The sequence below is a fragment of the Hemitrygon akajei genome, chromosome 7 (assembly GCF_048418815.1).
Source record: "Hemitrygon akajei chromosome 7, sHemAka1.3, whole genome shotgun sequence".
NCBI classification, from domain to species: Eukaryota; Metazoa; Chordata; class Chondrichthyes; order Myliobatiformes; family Dasyatidae; genus Hemitrygon; species Hemitrygon akajei.
In genome coordinates, this window is record NC_133130.1 from 51,806,387 (window position 1) to 51,826,826 (window position 20,440).

At 39.5% G+C, this 20,440-nt stretch overlaps 1 protein-coding gene across 3 annotated transcripts in view; it reads left to right on the forward strand.

Annotated features, from left to right (window-relative positions):
* The window catches only part of LOC140730440 (spermatogenesis-associated protein 7 homolog), a 114,979-nt gene that overhangs the window by 73,170 nt on the left and 21,369 nt on the right, over nucleotides 1–20,440 (forward strand). Inside the window, exon 11 of one of the 3 annotated variants that reach the window (XM_073050847.1) lies at nucleotides 609–718. The exons of the other annotated variants lie outside the window; for them this stretch is intronic. Within the exon in view, the coding sequence (XP_072906948.1) occupies nucleotides 609–647 (39 nt within the window). The 3' untranslated portion in view covers nucleotides 648–718. Of the gene's footprint in view, nucleotides 1–608; nucleotides 719–20,440 lie in introns of those variants that run through there. 3 annotated transcript variants of the gene reach the window in all.

Genomic DNA, 20,440 nt, shown 5'->3' on the forward strand with positions numbered 1-20,440 from the left:
ACCGGACCTCCATTTCATACCACTTGCCTTTCTTTATTTGCCTGTAACCTGTGAGTTGCCTCATGTCCTAGTAACTGAGTACAAGTACATAGCCACCTGGACTGCGAAATGGAAGAACATGGCCAACAACATCTTGGCTATCATCAGTGCTTTTAGTAACCCGCCTCAACTTCTGGTGAAGATAAAGAATTGCATGTGTAGATGTTATAAAAAATGAAACATCAAGATTTGTCATTGCACATATTAGATTTATACCACACATACTGCTTAGTGTTGAGTCTAAAATGGTTCCACTTTAGTCTCATCCGAGCACAAGACCTTCTTCCACATCTTTACAGTATCTTGTACGTGACCCTTTGCAAAGTCTTTATGGGCAGGAATATGTTTTTTTTTATAGTGGTACGTGGCATAAATCTAAGACTGTGCATTAGCCAGGTAATAACATTTCTGCTGTAAGGTATGGTGGAAGGAGCATCATGTAATGGGTCCTGACGAAGGGTCTCGGCCCGAAACATTGACTGCTCATTTCAGCGGATGCTGCCCGACCTGCTGAGTTCATCCAGCCTTTTTGTACGTCTTGATCATGCAATGGGGATGTTTTTCAGCAGAAGGGACTGGAAATCTGGTCAGGATTGATCAGAGGCTGAATGTTGCAAAATACAGAGATATCCTGGATAAAAACCTGGTAGCCTCCGCCAGACAGCTTAAACTTGGGAGGAAGTTCATCTTTCAGCAGGACAACGACTCAAAACACTCTGCCAGAGTAGCCATGGAATGACTTCAAATGAAGAAAACTGATGTCCTTGATAGCCCAGACAGAATCCTGGCCTTAACCCAATCGAACATCTCTGGCAAGATCTCAAGATTGCTGTCCACCACCGCTTCCCAACTAACCTGGCACAGCATGAATAATTTTGCAAGGAGAAATGGGCAAATCTTATTCCATCATGTTGTGTAAAGCTAATAAAGACATACCTGTATCCAAAAAGACTATTGGCCATATTAGCTGTGAGAGGTGTTTCAACTAAGTACTAAATAAGGGAGAATGAATAATTTTGAACTGCTGACATTTCAGATTTTGAATTTTTAGTTTTTCATGCTTTACAATTTTCCCTGTTTTTGGGGTTTTGCTGTGAAAAAAGAGTATGCAATTCACAAATAAGAATTCTCAATTAAATTGATCAAAATACTCATTTGTAATACTCATTTATGCAAACAAAGGATCAGGGGCTGAATACTTTCACAAGGTACTGTATATGCTTTAAACAGTTTGTTACATGTATAACATTATCATTTATGTTTTTATTCTAGTAGTGTAAATGCATACATTGCTGTATATCCACTTTCTGGTATTGGTCAGTTCTGGTTAATGACTGGCAAGTGCTGCCCTAAATTATATGTTAGACATACACACAATGCAATAGGTGGGGAATGCATTCATTCCTGTTTACTGAACTGAACTGAGTCAGAAATTGGAAGGATAATTTATTTGGACAACTGGATGTTACTTGGATGAAATGCACAATGCAGAAATGAATCTTGTATGTAGTAATTTGTGATACTCCTTTTAAATGTCTACATTTTTCTCCTCTTTCTTCTCTTTGTCCAAAGATTTTCTGTCCTGTTTGGCTTATGCCCATAATATTATCTGTGCAGAATTTAAGAAAGGTGTAGATTCTTGAGAACCTCCTTGGAATGTTATCACCAACAGGTAACCTTCAGTTAAGGTGCACGTATTGACTTCAATAGATAGATTACTCTATCAGGTAAGTTAATGTGGATTTTGGTATACCTGCATAAAATGATAGAGAAGTTGGTAATTTGTCTCATCAATGCACGCTGACTCTCATGGGGCAATTTTGTTATTCCCATTCCTCCTCTGTTTATTTCCTTTTGTCTTGGAACTTGCTATATCTTGCAGATAATCAAAAATCTTTCTTTAATTTTTTTCATTATGTTACACTAAGCAGTAATTTACAGTAGCCATTTAAACTGTCAGTGTATTTGTGGGAAGAAACTGGAGCACTTGGGTGGGGATGAGGAGAAGGAGCACCCACTGTCACAGAGAAAATGTGCAAATTCCATGCAGACAGCACCTAAAGTGAAGATCATAGATGTGGTAAACTATGTATACCTGTCGGGACACGCCCCTCTGCTGACTGCTCCTGTGGCTCCTCCCACAGACCCCTGTATAAAGGTGATTGGAGGCACTGCTCCTCCCTCAGTCTTCGACATGGTCGTGCTCCCTTTTCGCTGTTAATTAAAGCCTATTGTTCACTTCCAGTCTCCTAGAGTTATTGACGGTGCATCAATAGGTCAATTGATGGAGCTGTAAGACAGTGGTGTTCACTCTGTAGCACCCTGACATAAAGATATCTAAGGTGTGCATCTGAGTTGATAAATGGTGTGTCCACAGTGTTGACTGTCACACCATGGCAACTCTATGGAAACCAGTAGCATACCTGCAAAAATTGTGTATGAAGAGCCTTGTGACACAGAATATGTGGGGCCAAGAATATTATTTCCACAAAGCAAATAGAAGTTACTGAAAAAGCCAGCATTCCTTGCCCTAACTTCATTGTATAGTTTTCTTCCGAGTGCTCTGGTTTCCTCACGCATTCCAAAGATGAATGGTTAGGGCTTGTGAGTTGTGGGCATGCTATTTTTTTGCAGGAAGCATTGCAACACTTCTGGACTGCCCAGCACAATCCTTGCTGATTTGAGTTGACACAAATGGTGCATTTCATTGTATGTTTCAATGTAGATGTGACAAATAGCACTAATCTTCACTGATGGAGGATAAATTCTTCTAGTGATGAGTACATAGGTGATCTAGGGTGCTTTGATTTCCACATTCATGTAGTTGATGACAATTTACCTTGAGTGAGTCAATCAGAGCTGCATATCCAATTGCCCTTTCATTCCATTTAACCACATCAGAGGCAATTTTGTATAATTAGCTGCCCTGGAAATAGATATTTACTCTCTGTCTAGTGAATTTGTGCAAAACCGACTGCAAATCCTTACTTTCGCTTTTAGCAGAACACATTTCTGTTTATGCATCTCTAAGACCAAATAGTATTATCATTAATTACAGTAGATTTCAGTTAATTGGGAGACATTGGGACTAGTATATTTTGGCCCTGTTAAGTGGCTGTCCGAATTAGCTGAAGTTTCGTGGAAATTGTTAAAACGGTGTAAAGAAGACAAACTACTTTTTAACTGAGTTAACAATGTAAGTGTTTAAATGAAATACAGAGCAAATTAGAACACTACCAATACCTCTACAGTACTACAAAACTGTGTATTAGTTCCTCATAGTTGAATTCATGCAGTGTATACTGCTGTGTCAGTTTGATTGACTGTAAAGGAACAAAATCAGTACATAGAGCTGGTGCAGATAACAGACTGCTTTCATACACTGCTTTTGATGACTGCATCCTCTAAATCATCATGTTTACTGTAATATTCAAGATGATTGTCAGTACCTTCAAATTATTCATAGTTCCTAACATGTTGACATAGTGAAATTGTTTCATTTTCACTCCTGGCTGCTTCTGGCATCTCCAAACCTGAATGCTTGAAACCACAGTGTACAAAACGGTTCTGTATTGTCTTGCTGCTTACGCTCACCAAATATCTATGTCAAAAATTATTACTTTTTGAACGCAAATCCACGCAACTGATGCTATTTAGAAACAGTTCGCTTTCAGCATGGTGGAGTGTCTAATGGCCACACGAGTGCATATGAGTGACACTAGTTAGAAACTGTTTGGCAATAGTCTCCTCTCCCAGTTAGACAACATGGTGTCCCAAATAAACAAAAGGAATCCCAGATATTTTGTTCATTAGTTTTTGTTCTTTAAGAGTTGTCCCAAATAAATGGCTGCCCTGATTAACTGATGGTCCAATTAACCAGAATCAACACAGTAAATACTATAGATGTAACTGGAGAAGCCAGCATTCCTTGCCTCACACTTAATTGTCCTCGAGAACGTGGTTGTAGATCACATACTTAGCTCTGTTCCAGGATTTTGATCCAGTGTAGATATAGGAACTGGGTAAGCATGCAATTTGAAGCATGTAACCTCTCTCTACCCATTGCACTTGTCATTCTGGGTGAAAGAAGTCATACATTTTGGGAAATATTCATGTAGGATAATGATTAATGTAAATGGATGCCAGTTTCTGTGCTGTCCAGGCCATCTCTGGAAAGGGCTAACGTGGATTTTGTAGCTGGAATAAACTGTGGTCATGATATGCCAGGGCTGAAGGGAATGAATGTTTTGAGTTGGTGAGAGGTGCCATTCAAGCAGACTGCTTTGCCAGAAAGGAAAGTATGATCCTCTCTGTTCTTCTCTTCTTCCCCATTAATCTTCATATTCAACAGAAATTTCAATGTCTCCAGTGTGATGCCCCTACCAGAAACACTGACCCTTCCATTTTTCTTTCAATATTCTGTGAGGACTATTCCCTCCATGAAGTTTTGTGTACTCTTCTGACTTCACCAACACTGACTCATATTCTCATGTTGACATATGAAACTGAAGATGCTGGAACCTGGAGCAACTGATAATCTCTTGGAGGAATTCAGCAGGTTGAGTTCCTGCTGAGGGGAGAGGTGGGGGTGGGTGTTAGCCAATAGAAAGATGAGAGGTAAAATGGTAGAATAAGCACACATGCATTTGGTAGGCAGAGGCAAGGTGAAGAAGTTGTAGAGATTGGGAACAGGCAGGAAAGTGATACACCTAGGCAGGTGGAACCAGGTGGGGGTGAGGAGGAGGAGGAGGTTAAAGTTGGAGATTGCTAGAAGGGTGATACACAAGCTCATGAAGTTTGCCAGTGCTAAACGTGATAAGTAAGGAAGGGTGGGGAGAGGTGAATGGCAATGAACCAGATAGGGGAGGTGGATGGGTGAAATTTTAGATCATGAGACATGAGTAGAGTTAGGCCATTTAGCAATTGAGTCCGCTCCACCATTCGGTCATGGCAAATTTATTTTCCTTCTCAACCCCATTTGCCTGCATTCTTCTTGTAACATTACCAATCAAGAACCTATCAATCTCCACTTTAAATATAACCAATCACTTGGCCTTCACAGCCATTTGTGATTTCACCAGCCTCTGACAAAAGAAATCCCTCTTCATTTCTGTTTTAAAGGGACATTCTTCTATTCTGAGCCTGCTCACTTACTGATGTGGCCGATGACGGATATTGCATATTCCTTAAGGTCTTTATCTTCTCCGTTTCTGGCAGCCTCCTTGAACATCTGCCAGTTAGTCCATTCAAAACATTCAAAGAGCATAGAGATTGCCTCATTAGGCCATACAATGATGCTTTCTCCATGGGTCGACTGGTTTTCACCATGGGCTCTTGTTTAGCAGCCTCATGTGTGGCATCTGGTCAAAGACCTTCAGAAAATACAAGTAAGCAATGTCCACTGACTCTCCCTCATCGATTGTAGAAGAATTCCAATATACTTGCAGGCAAGATTTCCCATTAAGGAAACCATATTTACTTCATGTGCCCCTATATACCCTGAAACCTCATCCTTAAAAATGGACAAACATCTTACCATCCAAGTTAATTGGCCAATAATTTCCTTACTTTTACCTTCTTCCTTTTTTAAAGAATGGAGTAGTATTTGTGAATTTTCTGTCCTCCAGAACCTAATGATTCTTGAAAGAATCTGTTTATGCATCTGAAAAACAAACCTTTGATATCCTCTTTATTAGCTAGCTTAGTTTCATTATTCATCTTTTCTCTCCTTATTGCTTTTTTCACTTGGTTCATTTCTGACACCTCCCTCCTTTTTCTCAATCTCCCTGTCTCTATCTTTGGAGACAGTCTGTCTACTGATAGCATTTGTAAACCCACTGATTCTCACAGCTACCTTGACTGTATCTCTTCCCAGTCTGTCACTTATAAAAATGTCCTGCCCTTTTCTCAGTTCTGAATCTCCACTGCATCTACTCTCAGAATAAGGATTTTCATTACAGAACTACTGCTATGTCCTCCTTTTTCAAAGAAAGGGGCTTCCCTTTCTTTACCATTATGCTGCCCTCACCTGCATCTCTTCCATTTTGCATACGTCTGCCCTCATCTCATACCCCCACAGTCACACCAAGGACAGGGTTACTCATGTCTTGACCTACCACCCCACTAGCTTCCACGTCCAGCACATGATTCTCCGTAACTTCCACCATCTCCAATAGGATCCCACCATCAAGCACATCTTTCCCTTGCCCCCACTTTCCGATTTCTGCAGGTAACACTCCCTGTTTAACTCCTTGTCCACTTGTCTCTTCCCACTGACCTCCCTCCTGACGTTTATCCTTGCAAGCAGAACAAGTGCCATGCCTGCCCCTACACCTCCTCCTTCACTACCATTCAGGGCCTTCCAAGTGAGGCGACACTTCTCTTAGGAGTCTGTTGGGGTCATCTACTGTATCCGGTGCTCTTGGTGTGCCCTCCTGTATATCGGTGAGAACTGATATAGATTGGAAGACAGCTTTGCTGAGCACCTACACTCCATCTGCCAGTTATATTGGGATCTCCCAGAGGCCATCCATTTTAATTCCACTTCCCATTCCCATTCTGACATGTCAGTCCATGGCCTGCTCTACTGCTGCAATGAAGCCACACTTAGGTTGGAGGAGCAACACCTTGTCTTCCACCAGGGTAGCCTCCAACCTGATGGCATGAACATTGATTTCTCCAACTTCCAGTAATTGTCCCCCCTCAAGTTTCTCAATTCCTGTTCCCCCCTCTCCCCTTATCACCTTACCTGACCATCACCTCCCTCCAGTGCTTCTCCTCCTTCCTTTTCTTCCATGGTCCTCTGCCCTCTTCTATCAGATTCTACCTTCTCCAGCCCTTTATCTCTTTCACCAATCAAATTCCTAGCTTTTTACTTCACCCCCTCCCCCTCCCGGTTTCACCTATCACCTTCCACCCTGTACAGCTTCCTCCCTTCCCCTACCTTCTTCCTCTGATTTCTCCTTTCTTTCCAGTCCTGATGAAGGGTCTTGGCCTGAAACGTCTACAGTTTACTCTTTTTCATAGATGTTGCCTGGCCTGCTGAGTTCCTCCAGCATTTTGTGTGTGTTGCATTTTTTAGTTAACCTCTGTTGGTTTATAAAAGCTTTCCAATCCTCTTGTTTCCCTCTAAATTTTGCTATATTGTATGCCCTCTTTCTTGTCTTTGACTTCCCTTGTCAGTCATGGTTGCTTCATCCTCCCTTTAGAATGCTTTAGAATTTTCATGGAATCTTCCTTTCGGACAGATACAACTCCTACCCTTTTACCTTCTCCATTATTCAAAACTCGGTATCAAGACAAGACAGCAAATTGCTGGTGTTCTTCCAATTTAGCATTCTGCCATTGATGTTAATCAAATGGCCTTTGGTGCATTGAGGAAACCAAAGACAGTTTGAGTGACCAATTTGGAAAAATCACTTCAATATGCTGAGGTGACTTTGTGGTCCCTGTCATTTTAAAGCACCATTCTACTCAATTTGCGACCTCAATTTTTGGTCTCAACAATTATTGAATTATCTGAGAGGCCACGTGCCCACTCCTGCTGTTAAGTTGCAAGTTTTTATATGTTATCAACTTTGTGGTATTATATAATGCTTGTTGTTTTCAACATTAATCAATGTTGTACAAATAAAATTGCCCAACCCTCCAAATTTCAGGAGCACAGATGGTGAAGGAATTTCAAGAAGAAGTCTAAAACAATTTTGGTCAGCATTCAGAGTAAGGGTAGCAGTGGAGAAGATTGGTGCAGTGGGGTGGTGATTTTCTAGCATCTGAAGTTCCACTGGATAGTTAAAACAGAGAGACCTTCTTTAGGCAGTAGTATTTCAGAACTGCTATGCATTCCTAATCAACTGTCCTTTCCATACAACCGTCCCAGAAATGTTCAGCTGAACACAGGGAGGCAATGATAACAGTTAAGTGTTTACACTAAGAAATACATCCCTTGAAGGTAACATTACATCTGCTATACAATATAACCATATAACAATTACAGCACGGAAACAGGCCATCTCGGTCCTTCTAGTCCGTGCCGACACTTACACTCACCTAGTCCCAGTGGCCCGCACTCAGCCCATAACCCTGCATTCTTTTTCTGTCCATATACCTATCCAATTTTACTTTAAACGACAATACCGAACCTGCCTCTACCACTTCTACTGGAAGCTCATACCACACAGCTACCACTCTCTGAATTAAAGAAATTCCCCCTCATGCTACCCTTAAACTTTTGCCCCCTCTCTCAACTCATGTCCTCTTGTTTGAATCTCCCCTACTCTCCCCTACTCCAAAGCCTATCCACGTCAACTCGATCTATCCCCCTCATTATTTTAAATATCTCTATCAAGTCACCCCTCAACCTTCTACGCTCCAAAGAATAAAGACCTAACTTGTTCAGCCTTTCCCTGTAACGTAGGTGCTGAAACCCAGGTAACATTCTGGTAAATCTTCTCTGTACTCTCTCTATTTTGTTGATATCTTTCCTATAATTCGGTGACCAGAACTGTACACAATACTCCAAATTCGGCCTTACCAATGCCTTGTACAATTTTAACATTACATCCCAACTCCTATACTCAATGCTCTGATTTATAAAGGCCAGCATACCAAAAGCTTTCTTCATCACCCTATCCACATGAGATTCCACGTTCAGGGAACTATGCACCATTATTCCTAGATCACTCTGTTCTACTGCATTCTTCAACACCCTACCATTTACGATGTATGACCTATTTGGATTATTCCTACCAAAATGTAGCACCTCACATTTACCAGCATTAAACTCCATCTGCAATATGACCCGTGTTTTGTATTCTACCTCTGAATTTTGAGCAGAGTGATTTGAAAAGTATTTTTTGTTGGACATGAATTTCTAGGATTCAGATTAGAAAATTAGATTCAGATTAGATCAGATTAGAAAATCAGCTGTCATTATGAAGCATTTTCATTCATGTATTCCTTTAGAAATGCAGGTTGTAAGCAAACTACAAAGGCTTTTCATGCATTTTATTGTTACATATTTAAGTTTTAATAGACGCAGGTATGCAATGATCCAAATATTGTTGGTGTTCAGTGTCGAAGTTTTTAATTCAACTCTCCATTGCTGTGAACCTTGGGGTCAGGCTGTCTATATTATCAGTGCTTGCTATGCACCTATTGTTCATTAGCACAAGATATTAAATGTTTTTAAACATCTGCTTTCCATTGTGTGCAGTTCATTAAAGCTTCCAAAACTTGTTAGCCTGGAGTTTGTCTTGAAGTTCAGAGTCAGCGCGCAGGCATTCATAAACATGACCCTGCGTGACTGACCCCTTCAGCAGCCTCATGTCTCTTGTTGGAGAGTTGTCATTAAGTGACGCATGTGGCTGAGAAATGTAATTTCCAAGTTCCTATTTCTTTTGTTCCTGGTTTCCGCTACTTCTTTACCTTCATTACCTTTTGAACTCCAACTACTCATTACCACCTCAAGATTGGCATGTGTGGCTATTAACCAAAGTGACTGTGATTTAAATAATGTCAATGGGTGCCTTGCTGGCTGTCCACTTTCTACCTCATTGGTTCTGAGGAAGAATTACTTCAGAAGAGACACTGAAAATTGTTTCAAGTACACTAAGGAAATATTACAAGGAAATGAGAAGTATGCCTAGTGCGTGGAGTTTGACTTAATTTGCAGCCTTCACTTTCTTCTGTTGTTAGCTACAATATATGTAAGTAGCCACATCCATAAATTTTACATATTAATATATGGATTAGGAGCAAGATTAGGTCATTGTATCCATCAAGCCTGCTCTGCCATTTAATAATATCATTGCAACCTCAACTCTGCATGCTTATCTATATGGTAACCTTTCACCCCCTTATCAATTACCTACCTGCTTGTGTGATACTAAAACTCGGCTTTTTCCCTTCCTTCCCTTTAAAGGAATGCTCCACAAGCCTCAGAGTAAACATTTTTCCAAATCTCTTTTTTAACTGTGTGATTTCTTAGTTATAAAGTGTTCCTTATTTCTCAATTCCTCCAGAGGAGGAAACATACTTGCCATATTCACCCTTAGGATCTTGTATGCTTCAATCAAATCTCCTTTCGTTCTTCTAAGCTTCAGCAGATAAAAGCCTAACCTGTCAATTTTTCTTCACGAGACAACCCACCCTTGTTAGATATTAGTTCTAGGCCACGGGTTCCCGACCTGGGGCCCACAGACCCCTTGCTTAATCTTATTGGTTCATGGCATAAAGACATTGGGAACCCCTGTTCTAGACTAGTACTGGACCTTATGGGGAGAAGGCAGGAAAGAGGGGTTGGGAGGAATAATATTAGTTCTAGATTTTATGGCAAGGTTTCCCAACCTGGGATCCACGGGACGGCATAAAAAAAGATTGGGGACACCTGCTTTATGGGGAGAAGGCAGGAGAATGGGGTTGAGAGGGATATTAAATCTGCCTTGTTGGAATTGCGTAGCGTACTCAATGCGTTGAATGACCTAATTCTACACCTATGTCGTACAGTCTTATGGACTAATAACTGCTTTCATGAATGTCCAATCTCAAATAAGAAGACCAATTCTATGCACGGTAGTCAAAATATGACCTCATTAATGGCCTATATAAATGAATGTAATTCTCTATTTTTAATTTAGTTGCCCAGGCAATGCATGATAGTGTTCCTTCCATTAGCTTTTCTAATGGCTAATAATCATACAGTGGTCTGTCAGTTGGGAAATTAAAATAAACCTTTCTATTTACTTCTGCAAATTAAGGATTTAGAACACAGCATAATACAGGGTCTTAGGTCCATGTTATTATGTCAAATTTTAACGTACTCTCCCATCCTACCCTTCCGTCCTACATAGCCTTCCATTTTTTGTATCATCCATGTGTCTACCTAAGAGTGGCTTAATGCCCCAAATGTATTTGCCTTTCCCACCACCCTTGGCAGAGCGTTCTACACACTCAGCACATTCTGTGTTTAAAAAGAAACTTACCTCTGACATCCTCCCTTTACTTTCCCCAAATCACCTCAAAATTATACTTCCCAGTATTAGTCATTTCCAGCCTGGGAAAGTGTCTTTGTCTATCCACTCAATCTATGCTGCTTATTATCTTGTACATCTCTATCAAATCACCTCTCATTCTGTTTTACCCAAAGAGAAAGGCCGTAGCTTGATCAACCTGTCTTCATCTGTTCTCTCATCCAGGCAGGATCCTGGTAAATCTCCTTTGCACCCTCCCTAAAGCTTCCACCTCCTTCCTATAACGAGGCGACCAGAACTGACACAATATTCAAGAAACGTGAATGAGAGCTTTGTTAAAGATGAGGCTTTATGCCCAGCTAACTCAAGCTGTGAAGATAACATGTAATTTTGTTTGAAGGAATAAGCAAGTCATGTGTTTAGTGGTAATGTAAAATACAACTAAAATACGTTAATTTGAAAAGTGTATAACAATGATGGTTGTTGCAATTCAATTATCTTTCTCAGCTTTGATACATGGCTTAATTTTCCACAGGCAAAAGACACCCATATTCTTGGAAATCATTTTTCATCTGTTACCAATTTTGCTATTAATGCCATATTGTAGTCCAATGGCATCCTGATAAAAGTTTTTAAGGAAATGAATGTGGAAAACCAGTAAAAATTGAAAAAGAGCCATGTTACTTTTAATTAAAGTCATGACGTGTGCCCCACTGTACAGTGAGGTACAGATAATGTAGAACATGTTAAGCTACTTGAACTATGGAAACATGTCTAGGCAGGAAGGTACGTTTATTATCGATATAGAATGTGAAACGTTTGATCAGGAGCTTGAGCAATACAGAATGAATTAAATGAAAATTACCAGTCATTTGCCAGAAATCAAAAAATCTTTTTCTTACAATTAAATTATTCTACAGGGAATAGGTGCTTCCTGTATACCTGTGCCCCTAAATTAAGTTTCACCTCAGTCTCATCTGTTTCAAAAATAAGATTATCCAGTCTTTACTCAGTCCCGCAATTTTGCAGAGCTGGCAACATTCTCATAAATTCCCTTTGAAATGCAGTTACATATTTCTTCTTATTTGCCCACCAGAACTGTACACAATACTCACACTGCATAATCTCTCTGTTCCTGCTCTTACATTCTATGCCTCTGGTCTTTGGAAAGATTCCATATTTTCAATTATCTTATTGATGTTTCCTGCCACCTTTAAGGCTCTGTTGAATGTTCCCTTCTCATGCTGCACCTCTTCAAATGCATTTTCTCACATCTCTGGATTACATTCATTTTGCTGTTTCTGCCCTGACCACCTGCAACTTCTAACAAATTCTTCCTCACTACCAACAACGCAACTAATTTTCTTAACATATCATCTGCCAACTTCTTTATCATGTCCCTTACATTTAAGTTAAATCAGTAATATAGATTTGGTTAATGTGGATTTGGTTAATTAGGCCATTGGTTAATCAGGACTGCTGCTTGTTTGGAACAACTCTTAAGGAACATAAACTAATCAAGAGAATAGTAAAATAATCAAAAATAATTAAGAAAGGTAGTTCTTACTCTGTCTCATCTTTTTGTCTCCAGTCCTGGTGAAGGGTCTCAGCCCGAAACGTCAACTATACTCTTTTCCATAGATGCTACCTGGCCTGCTGAGTTCCTCTAGCATATTGTGTGTGTAACTAGAGTCTATATTCTGTTTTTAGAGTGCTTCAGAGCAGCACTGAAAAGCAACCTCCTAATGATTGAATTTCAGATGTTATATAATAAAAGCTGCAAATAGAAAGAGAAATGTGACCCTACAGAATTTGGAAAAGATATTTCTGCTGAAAAAGAGAAAAATCAAAGATTTACCAAAGAGATTTGCCTCAGGAATGGTCATTTCAGCTTGTCCAAATGTCAGACTATACAATAACATCTGTACTTACAACATTAGTGACATGTTACACAAAGAAGCTGAACTTTTAGTGGCTCTGTTACTTAATCTGATCACATGAAGTCCATTTACTTAGTATTCTCATCCATCTTCTCTACTACCTATTTGCTCTCTGTCTCTGTTCTGATGATGGGATTTTGACTTGAACTGCTAACTGTTACTCTTTCCACAAGATGCTGCCTGATCCAGCTTTTTACACCATTTATTTTTGCAGTTAAGGTAGCATAGACATACGGTTTCATAAGGATTATGGGCCTTCATGTGGTGTAATGTAATACTGACTGGACTTGCATTGCTTTGAGGGTACCACTTGTTAATTCTCTTCAATAAAATCGCATAGGAGTTTACTTCCTGAATATATGGATAATGTGTGAACCACTTCATTAAGAAAGACATTGCCTTTTGTCCAAGAACCAGTCATGATACTGGGACAGCACAATAGTCTAGTGGTCAGCACAACGCTTTACAGTACAGGCAACCTGAGTTCAGTTGCCACCGCGGTCTGAAAGGAGTTTGTATATTCTCCCCATGACTGCATGGGTTTCCACCATGTGCTCCGGTCTCCTCTCACAATCCAAAGACGTACCAGTTGGTAGGTTAATTGGTCATTGTAAATTCCGATGATTAGGCTCAGATTAAATCAGGGGAAGGCTGGGTGGCATGGCTTGAAGGGCCAGAAGGGCCTATTCTGCGCTGTATCTCAATAAATGATTCATCCATTTATTCTGTCGGTGTCTGCCAGACTCTCCATATTACAAGTATTCATGCCAAAATCAAGGGTTGTATAGAGTGGAGAACTATGTTTTTGTAACTGTGGTGGGAGTTCTCATAAGGATAAGAACAAGGTGTGTGCATGCTGGTGTATATAATGCAACTCACAACAAGATAGCTTGCAAGAATTCCTTAAGCAATATTTCTGATGTTTGTGCAGAAGTGATGGGCCCTTGCAGTACACAGCAGAGTCTTTCAGTATATAATATGGTGTCCTAATGCTGCAGACTCTCAGTCTTTTAGACTCAGACTGTCTTTGCAAAGCATGGAGGAGCAAGAGAGAAGGCAATAAATGGAACATCTCCATGAACAAACGGAACAACTCAGCAGACCACATTTTCAGTGAACTCTATTCCAATTTTCAAGTTTACATGAATTCATGTTTTCTTTTGATTACTGAACACCACGGCATTTGCTTAACAAAATTGCCTAACCAAAACCAAGCAACATTCCAAACTACATTCAAATTTCTCAGTTCTTCAGATAAAACTGAAGGAAAAGGGAAAAGAGAGGAGAGGGGACTGATGATGCAGTTAATGTATGGTGGGCGGAGAGGAGAAACCCTTACCCAGTGGTGCTGAAAGAATTCCAGTAACTACAACACTTTTCTGCACTTTGTTACATTCCTCCTGTACCCCTATTAAAATAACTACTGCATACAAGTGCTGCTCTTCTGCTCCTGTAGCCCATCAACTTTAAGGCTCGATGTGCTGTGCAATCAGAGATACGCTTCCGCACACCATTGTTGTAACGTGATTATATGACTTATTGTCATCTTCATGTCAATATGAACCTGTCTGACCTCTCTCATTAACAAGGCATTTTCACCCACAGAACTGCTGCTCACTGGATTTTTTTTGTGTGTTTTGCACCATTCCCTATAAACTCTAGAGACTATTGTCTTGGAAAATCCTAAGAGATCAGCAGTTTCAGAGACACTCCATCTGAAACCAATAATTATTTTGTGGTCAAAGTCGTTTAAATCACATATATCATCCCCATTCTGATGTTTGGTCTGAATAATAACTGAACCTCTTAAAAATGTCTGCATGCTTTCATGCATTGAGTTGCTGCCACATGATTGGCTGATTAGATATTTGCATTAACAAGCAGGTGTAGATGCGTACCTAATAAAGTGGTCACAGAGTGGATGTGCTTTCAGTGCAGCAGTAGACTATTGTGAAGAGGGGAGACTTGCAGCATGGGCACCTGTCGGTCTTCCATACAACCTTGCCCAGGTTTGCGCCCTGGAACATTTCCAAGGTGCAAAGCCACAGTCTATCGAGACTAATGGAGGCCTACATACTACAGACTATTGTGATATATATCTGAGAATTCAGAAATTCCTGACATTACTGGAAATGAAAAATGCAGGAGTCATACAGTTAGGTGACTGTGTGATGTCCTGGACTTGATTGTATATTTTTGACTTAGTTAAGTGAGGAGTATGAGTATGCATTAGTTGAAAAAGTGCTTTTTGAAATTGCTCCTTAATGGGCCAGCTTTAATATGAAGGTTTTAAATCTTGATACTTTTCCCAGAAGAAATAGCATGTCTGCTTCTACTCTATCAAATAATATTATTTAATATGTTTCATTAGACCAACATCTACTTTGTAATTTGAAAGGGAAGCAATGTAATTATTTTCAGCTTGTTTTTTTTAATTCATATTCTATAATCTTAAGTACAGTTTTGGTAAATCTGGACCATGCTATACTCTTGCTTAGCAGTTCCAGAATTAAAAATGCTGCTTTAGACAGGTTCCAATTAGAGCTCCTTACTACCGAAACATAACTCACTCCGCTTTTTATTCCTGGTCTCTCAAGGAAAAGCCAAAAATGTAATTAGCCTTTGATTATTTCTGCGCAATGTCATTAGCTCCAAATATTTGTGTTTTGGATATAAATATTCCTTATTGGACACACACATTCTTTTGTTTCTCTGTCATTTCCAAACTATCAACAAATAGAAAATAAACCCATCTGTTTCACTGGGATTCAAAATAGCTGATTTCACTTCTGCACACATTGAAATCTGTCCTCTCAATACTTTTTTACTTTCCTCTATATGAAATGATATTTCTCCTATTTTAGTGTAATCTGCACATTTGGATTGCAGCTGAGTATTCATTCACTAATTTGATTAGTTGATCTAAGTAGATAAAAATTGAGCACCAATATACGAGGGGTGATTGATAAGTTCGTGGCCTACGGTAGAAGGAGATGAGTTATACAGCTCTCGTTACATGCACATGCAGTGAAACTCTTTGAGTAATGATGCAGAAAGTTCGAAGTTAATAATTTAGCTGGGTGATTGATAAATTCGTGGCCTAAGGTAGAAGGAGATGAGTTATTAACTTCAAACTTTCTGCATAATCACTCAAAGAGTTGACCTGCATGTGCATATAACGAGAGCAGTATAACTCATCTCCTTCTACCTTAGGCCACGAACTTATCAATCACCCATCTGTGGACACTTTCTGGAAGTCCAAGATCTGTATGCTTCAGTACATCTGGACTAAGTGCGTAAATGTAGGAGGGGACTATGTTGAAAAATAAATGTGCTAGGTTTTCTAAAATTGACTCCTCCTACCTTAGGCCCTGAACTTATCAATCACCTCTCGTAAATCATGTGGAAAACTGCTTGCCTTCTTACTCTATACATTCTAGCTTCAAACTGTTCCCTAAGGCTGCTTCTAATTCCACCCACTCTCAAATTTGCTAATAATCACTGTACTTTATAAAGTGTATGCTGAAAATACTGTACATTTGGATTTTAAAGAATATTTTGACTAGATTAGTCAATGTAAATAACTTCTAAAACCCAAATTGAATCTTCTTGATCAGTTTTGTTGTTAATGACAGACTCCACTGTTTTATTTGATTGACATTAAATCAGCTAGTACATGGCTTCCTAGTTAATACTGCCATCTTGTCTGAAATAAAAAAGTTATTCTATTTTTCAAATAGAAGAGTAATTTCCAGATCTATAGTTATTATAAATGAATCTGTAATTTTCTCAGAACACTTTAAATAATTAATAGTGGAGCCATAAATTCAAGAAAGTACATGTTATCATTTTCTCTAGGTTTTTTTTTGGTTATTTTAAAATTTATCAGGTTCATTGTTTTGGTACATCTAGATTCCCTTGCAGCATTGGTGTTGGGTTTCTGCAACCCATCATATTATTTTAACAGAAAATATAGGCAACACTCAGAAAAATAGAGGGCTATGGGTAACCAAGGTAATTTCTAAGGTAAGGACACGTTCGGCCCAGCTTTGTGGGCTGAAGGGCCTGTATTGTGCTGTAGGTTTTCTATGTTTCTATCAGGAAACATGCAGAATTATCGGAATCGATCAAAACTCCATCTTCCCTCCCTAAACCAAGCTCCCATCACTGCAAACAAAATTATGATTGACCACAAGTGAGGGGAGATTTATACCTCAAATTACAGCTCCATCAGGTTGCGTAAACACCTACGAACATCTTTAGGTTTGGATTGTCTGGTATGCCTCTGCAACTTCAGAGAAGCATTGCATCATAATATTTGAATCAAGCTCCCACAGTGCAGTTATGAGCCTGATTTAAATTCCTGCTGGTTAGTCACATAAGCTGTGTCTTTGCAATAGCCATATCATTTAGATAAGCCAAGGGGAGGAAAACTGCTCTAACAGCCTTCAGACAAACTTCGGCAATCAGTCTGTCCTGCAATCAGCTAAACATTCACTGACGTTCCTGTTCAGCAGCTGGTCTGACCTTCAGTCTGCTCGGTTTATAAAGTATGTTGTGGCGTTCATTGATGTTAGGAATGCTGATCCTTTTGATGGATCATGATTTGGTTGTTTCTAGCAGTATAATATTTGCAGATCCTATACAAAACTTGAGGATGTAACAATGAAAAGTCATCTGTTTTACAGCCATTTGGGGTGCAAAAATTCAACCTTACAGAATTCACAAACCACTATACAAAAAAAAAGATTGCGATACTGAATTTGTGGGGATAAAAAGAAACAGAAGATAATTTTTTTATAACTTGTGTTGAAATTCCAGGAGCACATTAAGAGGCCTGTAAGATGGGAAGGCACACAGCAAATGAAGAAGTAATATGCTTTAGTAGGAGAAATGATGGAAGTAAAAGTAACATTTCAAATGACATGCATGAATGGAGAGAGATGCATGGTGAAAGTACACTAGATTTTTGAAGGCAGGACAAATTGAAAAGGCAACAAACTAGATTACAGGATGATTGCCTTTATTTTTAATAGAATAATGCACAAAACAAAGGAAATAATAATAAGCCTCTACAAAGTAACATTTAGCACTGAAATGGAAAGAAAGCCAGACCATCCAGTTGTCAGTAAGCAGCCTGAGCTTGCCAGTTAACTGCCTTCAGCCCCTGCTGTTATCTGGGCCTGGTCCTTGGGCACAGCCACATCCTGGAAGCTTGCTGCCAGCTGATCAGTGAGGCCCAGTGCCCAATGCAGAGGAGATGATAGGCTCCCCCTCCGCAAATGCATTGAGACCTGGCCCCCAAAGTTTATTGGCTGTCAGTGATGTCAAAGCTGTCAAGGTGTTTGGATTTCTTGGAACTCATGAACTTTCAACATTATTGAACTAATTAAAAACAAAACACAACACTGGGAGATAATTATCATTAATTCAGCTCAACTTAAAAATGATAATTAAACTGTTATACTTCTGTCCAATTTGCTTCTTCCCAATAAAAATCTCCTATTCTAAGTTCATAAGGATTCAAACAGTGGAGCATGATTGTTCTGGGAGCAACAATCAGCTGAGTGACAGTCCACAAATCCAACTTCAATCAAGAGTCCCAACAGCTACACTGTGAAAGTGGGTGGCTTTGAGCAGAACTAATGGCTTTTTATTGAATGAGCTGAACCAGATAGTCATTTCTAAATGGTACAATTTAGGAAAATGTCAAGAACATAGTGAAGATGCAAATGAGATTTTCTGAACAGAAGATAGTGGATTCAACCCAGTACATCACAGGTAAATCCCTCCCAACCACTGAGCATATCTACAAAAAACACTGTTATAGGAACGCAGCATCCATCATCAGAGATCCCCACCACCCCTATGCCATGCTCTTTCCTCACTGCTGTCATCAAATAGAAGGTACAAGAGCCTCAAGACCCACACCACTAGGTTCAAGAATAGTTAATACCCGACAACTATCAGGCTCTTGAACAAAAGTGGATAACTACACTCACTTGCCCATCCATTGAGATGTTCCCACAACAAATTATCTCAGTTTACGGACTCTTGTTATCTCATGTTCTCATTATTTATTGCTATTTATTTATATTTGCATTTGCACAATTTGTTGTCTTCTGCACTCTAGTTGATCTTTCATTAATCCTGTTACAGCTACTGTTCTATAGATTCGTTGAGTATGCCCACAGGAAAATGATTCTCAGGGTTGTGTGCAGTTTTGGTCACTGAATTACAGGAAGGATATTAATAAGGTTGAAAGAGTGAAGAGAAGGTTTACAAGGATGTTGCCGGGACTTGAGAAACTGAGTTACAGAGAAAGGTTGAATAGTTTAGGACTTTATTCCCTGGAGCGTACAAGAATGAGGGGAGATTTGATAGAGGTATATAAAATTATGATGGGTATAGATAGAGTGAATGCAAGCAGGCTTTTTCCAATGAGGCTAGGGGAGAAAAAAAACAGAGGACATGGGTTAAGGGTGAAGGGGGAAAAGTTTAAAGGGAACATTAGGGGGGTTTCTTCACACAGAGTGGTGGGAGTGTGGAATGAGCTGCCAGATGAAGTGGTAAATGCAGGCTCACTTTTAAAATTTAAGAAAAACTTGGACAGGTACATGGATGAGAGGTGTATGGAGGGATATGGTCCAGGTGCAGGTCAGTGGGACTAGGCAGAAAAATGGTTCGGCACAGCCAAGAAGGGCCAAAAGACCTGTTTCTGTGCTGTAATGTTCTATGGTTGTATATGGTGAAGTACGTGTACTTTTGTAATAATGTTTACTTTGAACTTTGGAACTGTGAATGAGAGATTGCAGGTGGTCATTTCTAAATAACACAATTTAGGAAAATGTCAAGAATGGAGTGAAGATGCAAATAAGATTTCCTAAACTGGAACTATGGATGAGAGATTGCAGTTATATAGAGAAACTAAAGCAACTGGCAATCCTTATGTTGAGATAGAAATGGTTTAAAATGATTGGTTTGATGTAGTCAAATACCTGATTTTTTTTTAGTAGAAATAAATATGTCTGGAGAAACTGTTTCCAGCAGTAGAAGGATCTATAACCAACCGATGCAAAGAAAGAATCAAAATTGATGTGGTTTTTCCCGGGGTGTGCTCCACTTTTCTCGTACATTTCAAAGGTGTGTGGGTTTGTATGTTCATTGTCCACTGAAAATTGCCTCTAATGTGTAAGTGAACAGTAGAATGTGACGGGAATTATAATCGGATTAGTACGGGATTTGTGTAAATGGGTGTTTGATGGTCGGGACAGACTCAGAAAAATACTTGAAGATTTGACAAGATTGTGGGGCAGAGTAAGCAACTGGAATTAATTAAATAGCATAGTGAATAGGTTGGTCCGAGAACAATGTATTGAATTACTACAATAAAATGCATGAGATATCAACAATAATTCTGCAGGGTTTGTGTGGTTTAGGTTTTGGGTATTTCCAGAAATTCTGATTCCTTCTCCCTCTTTCAAGCTGAAA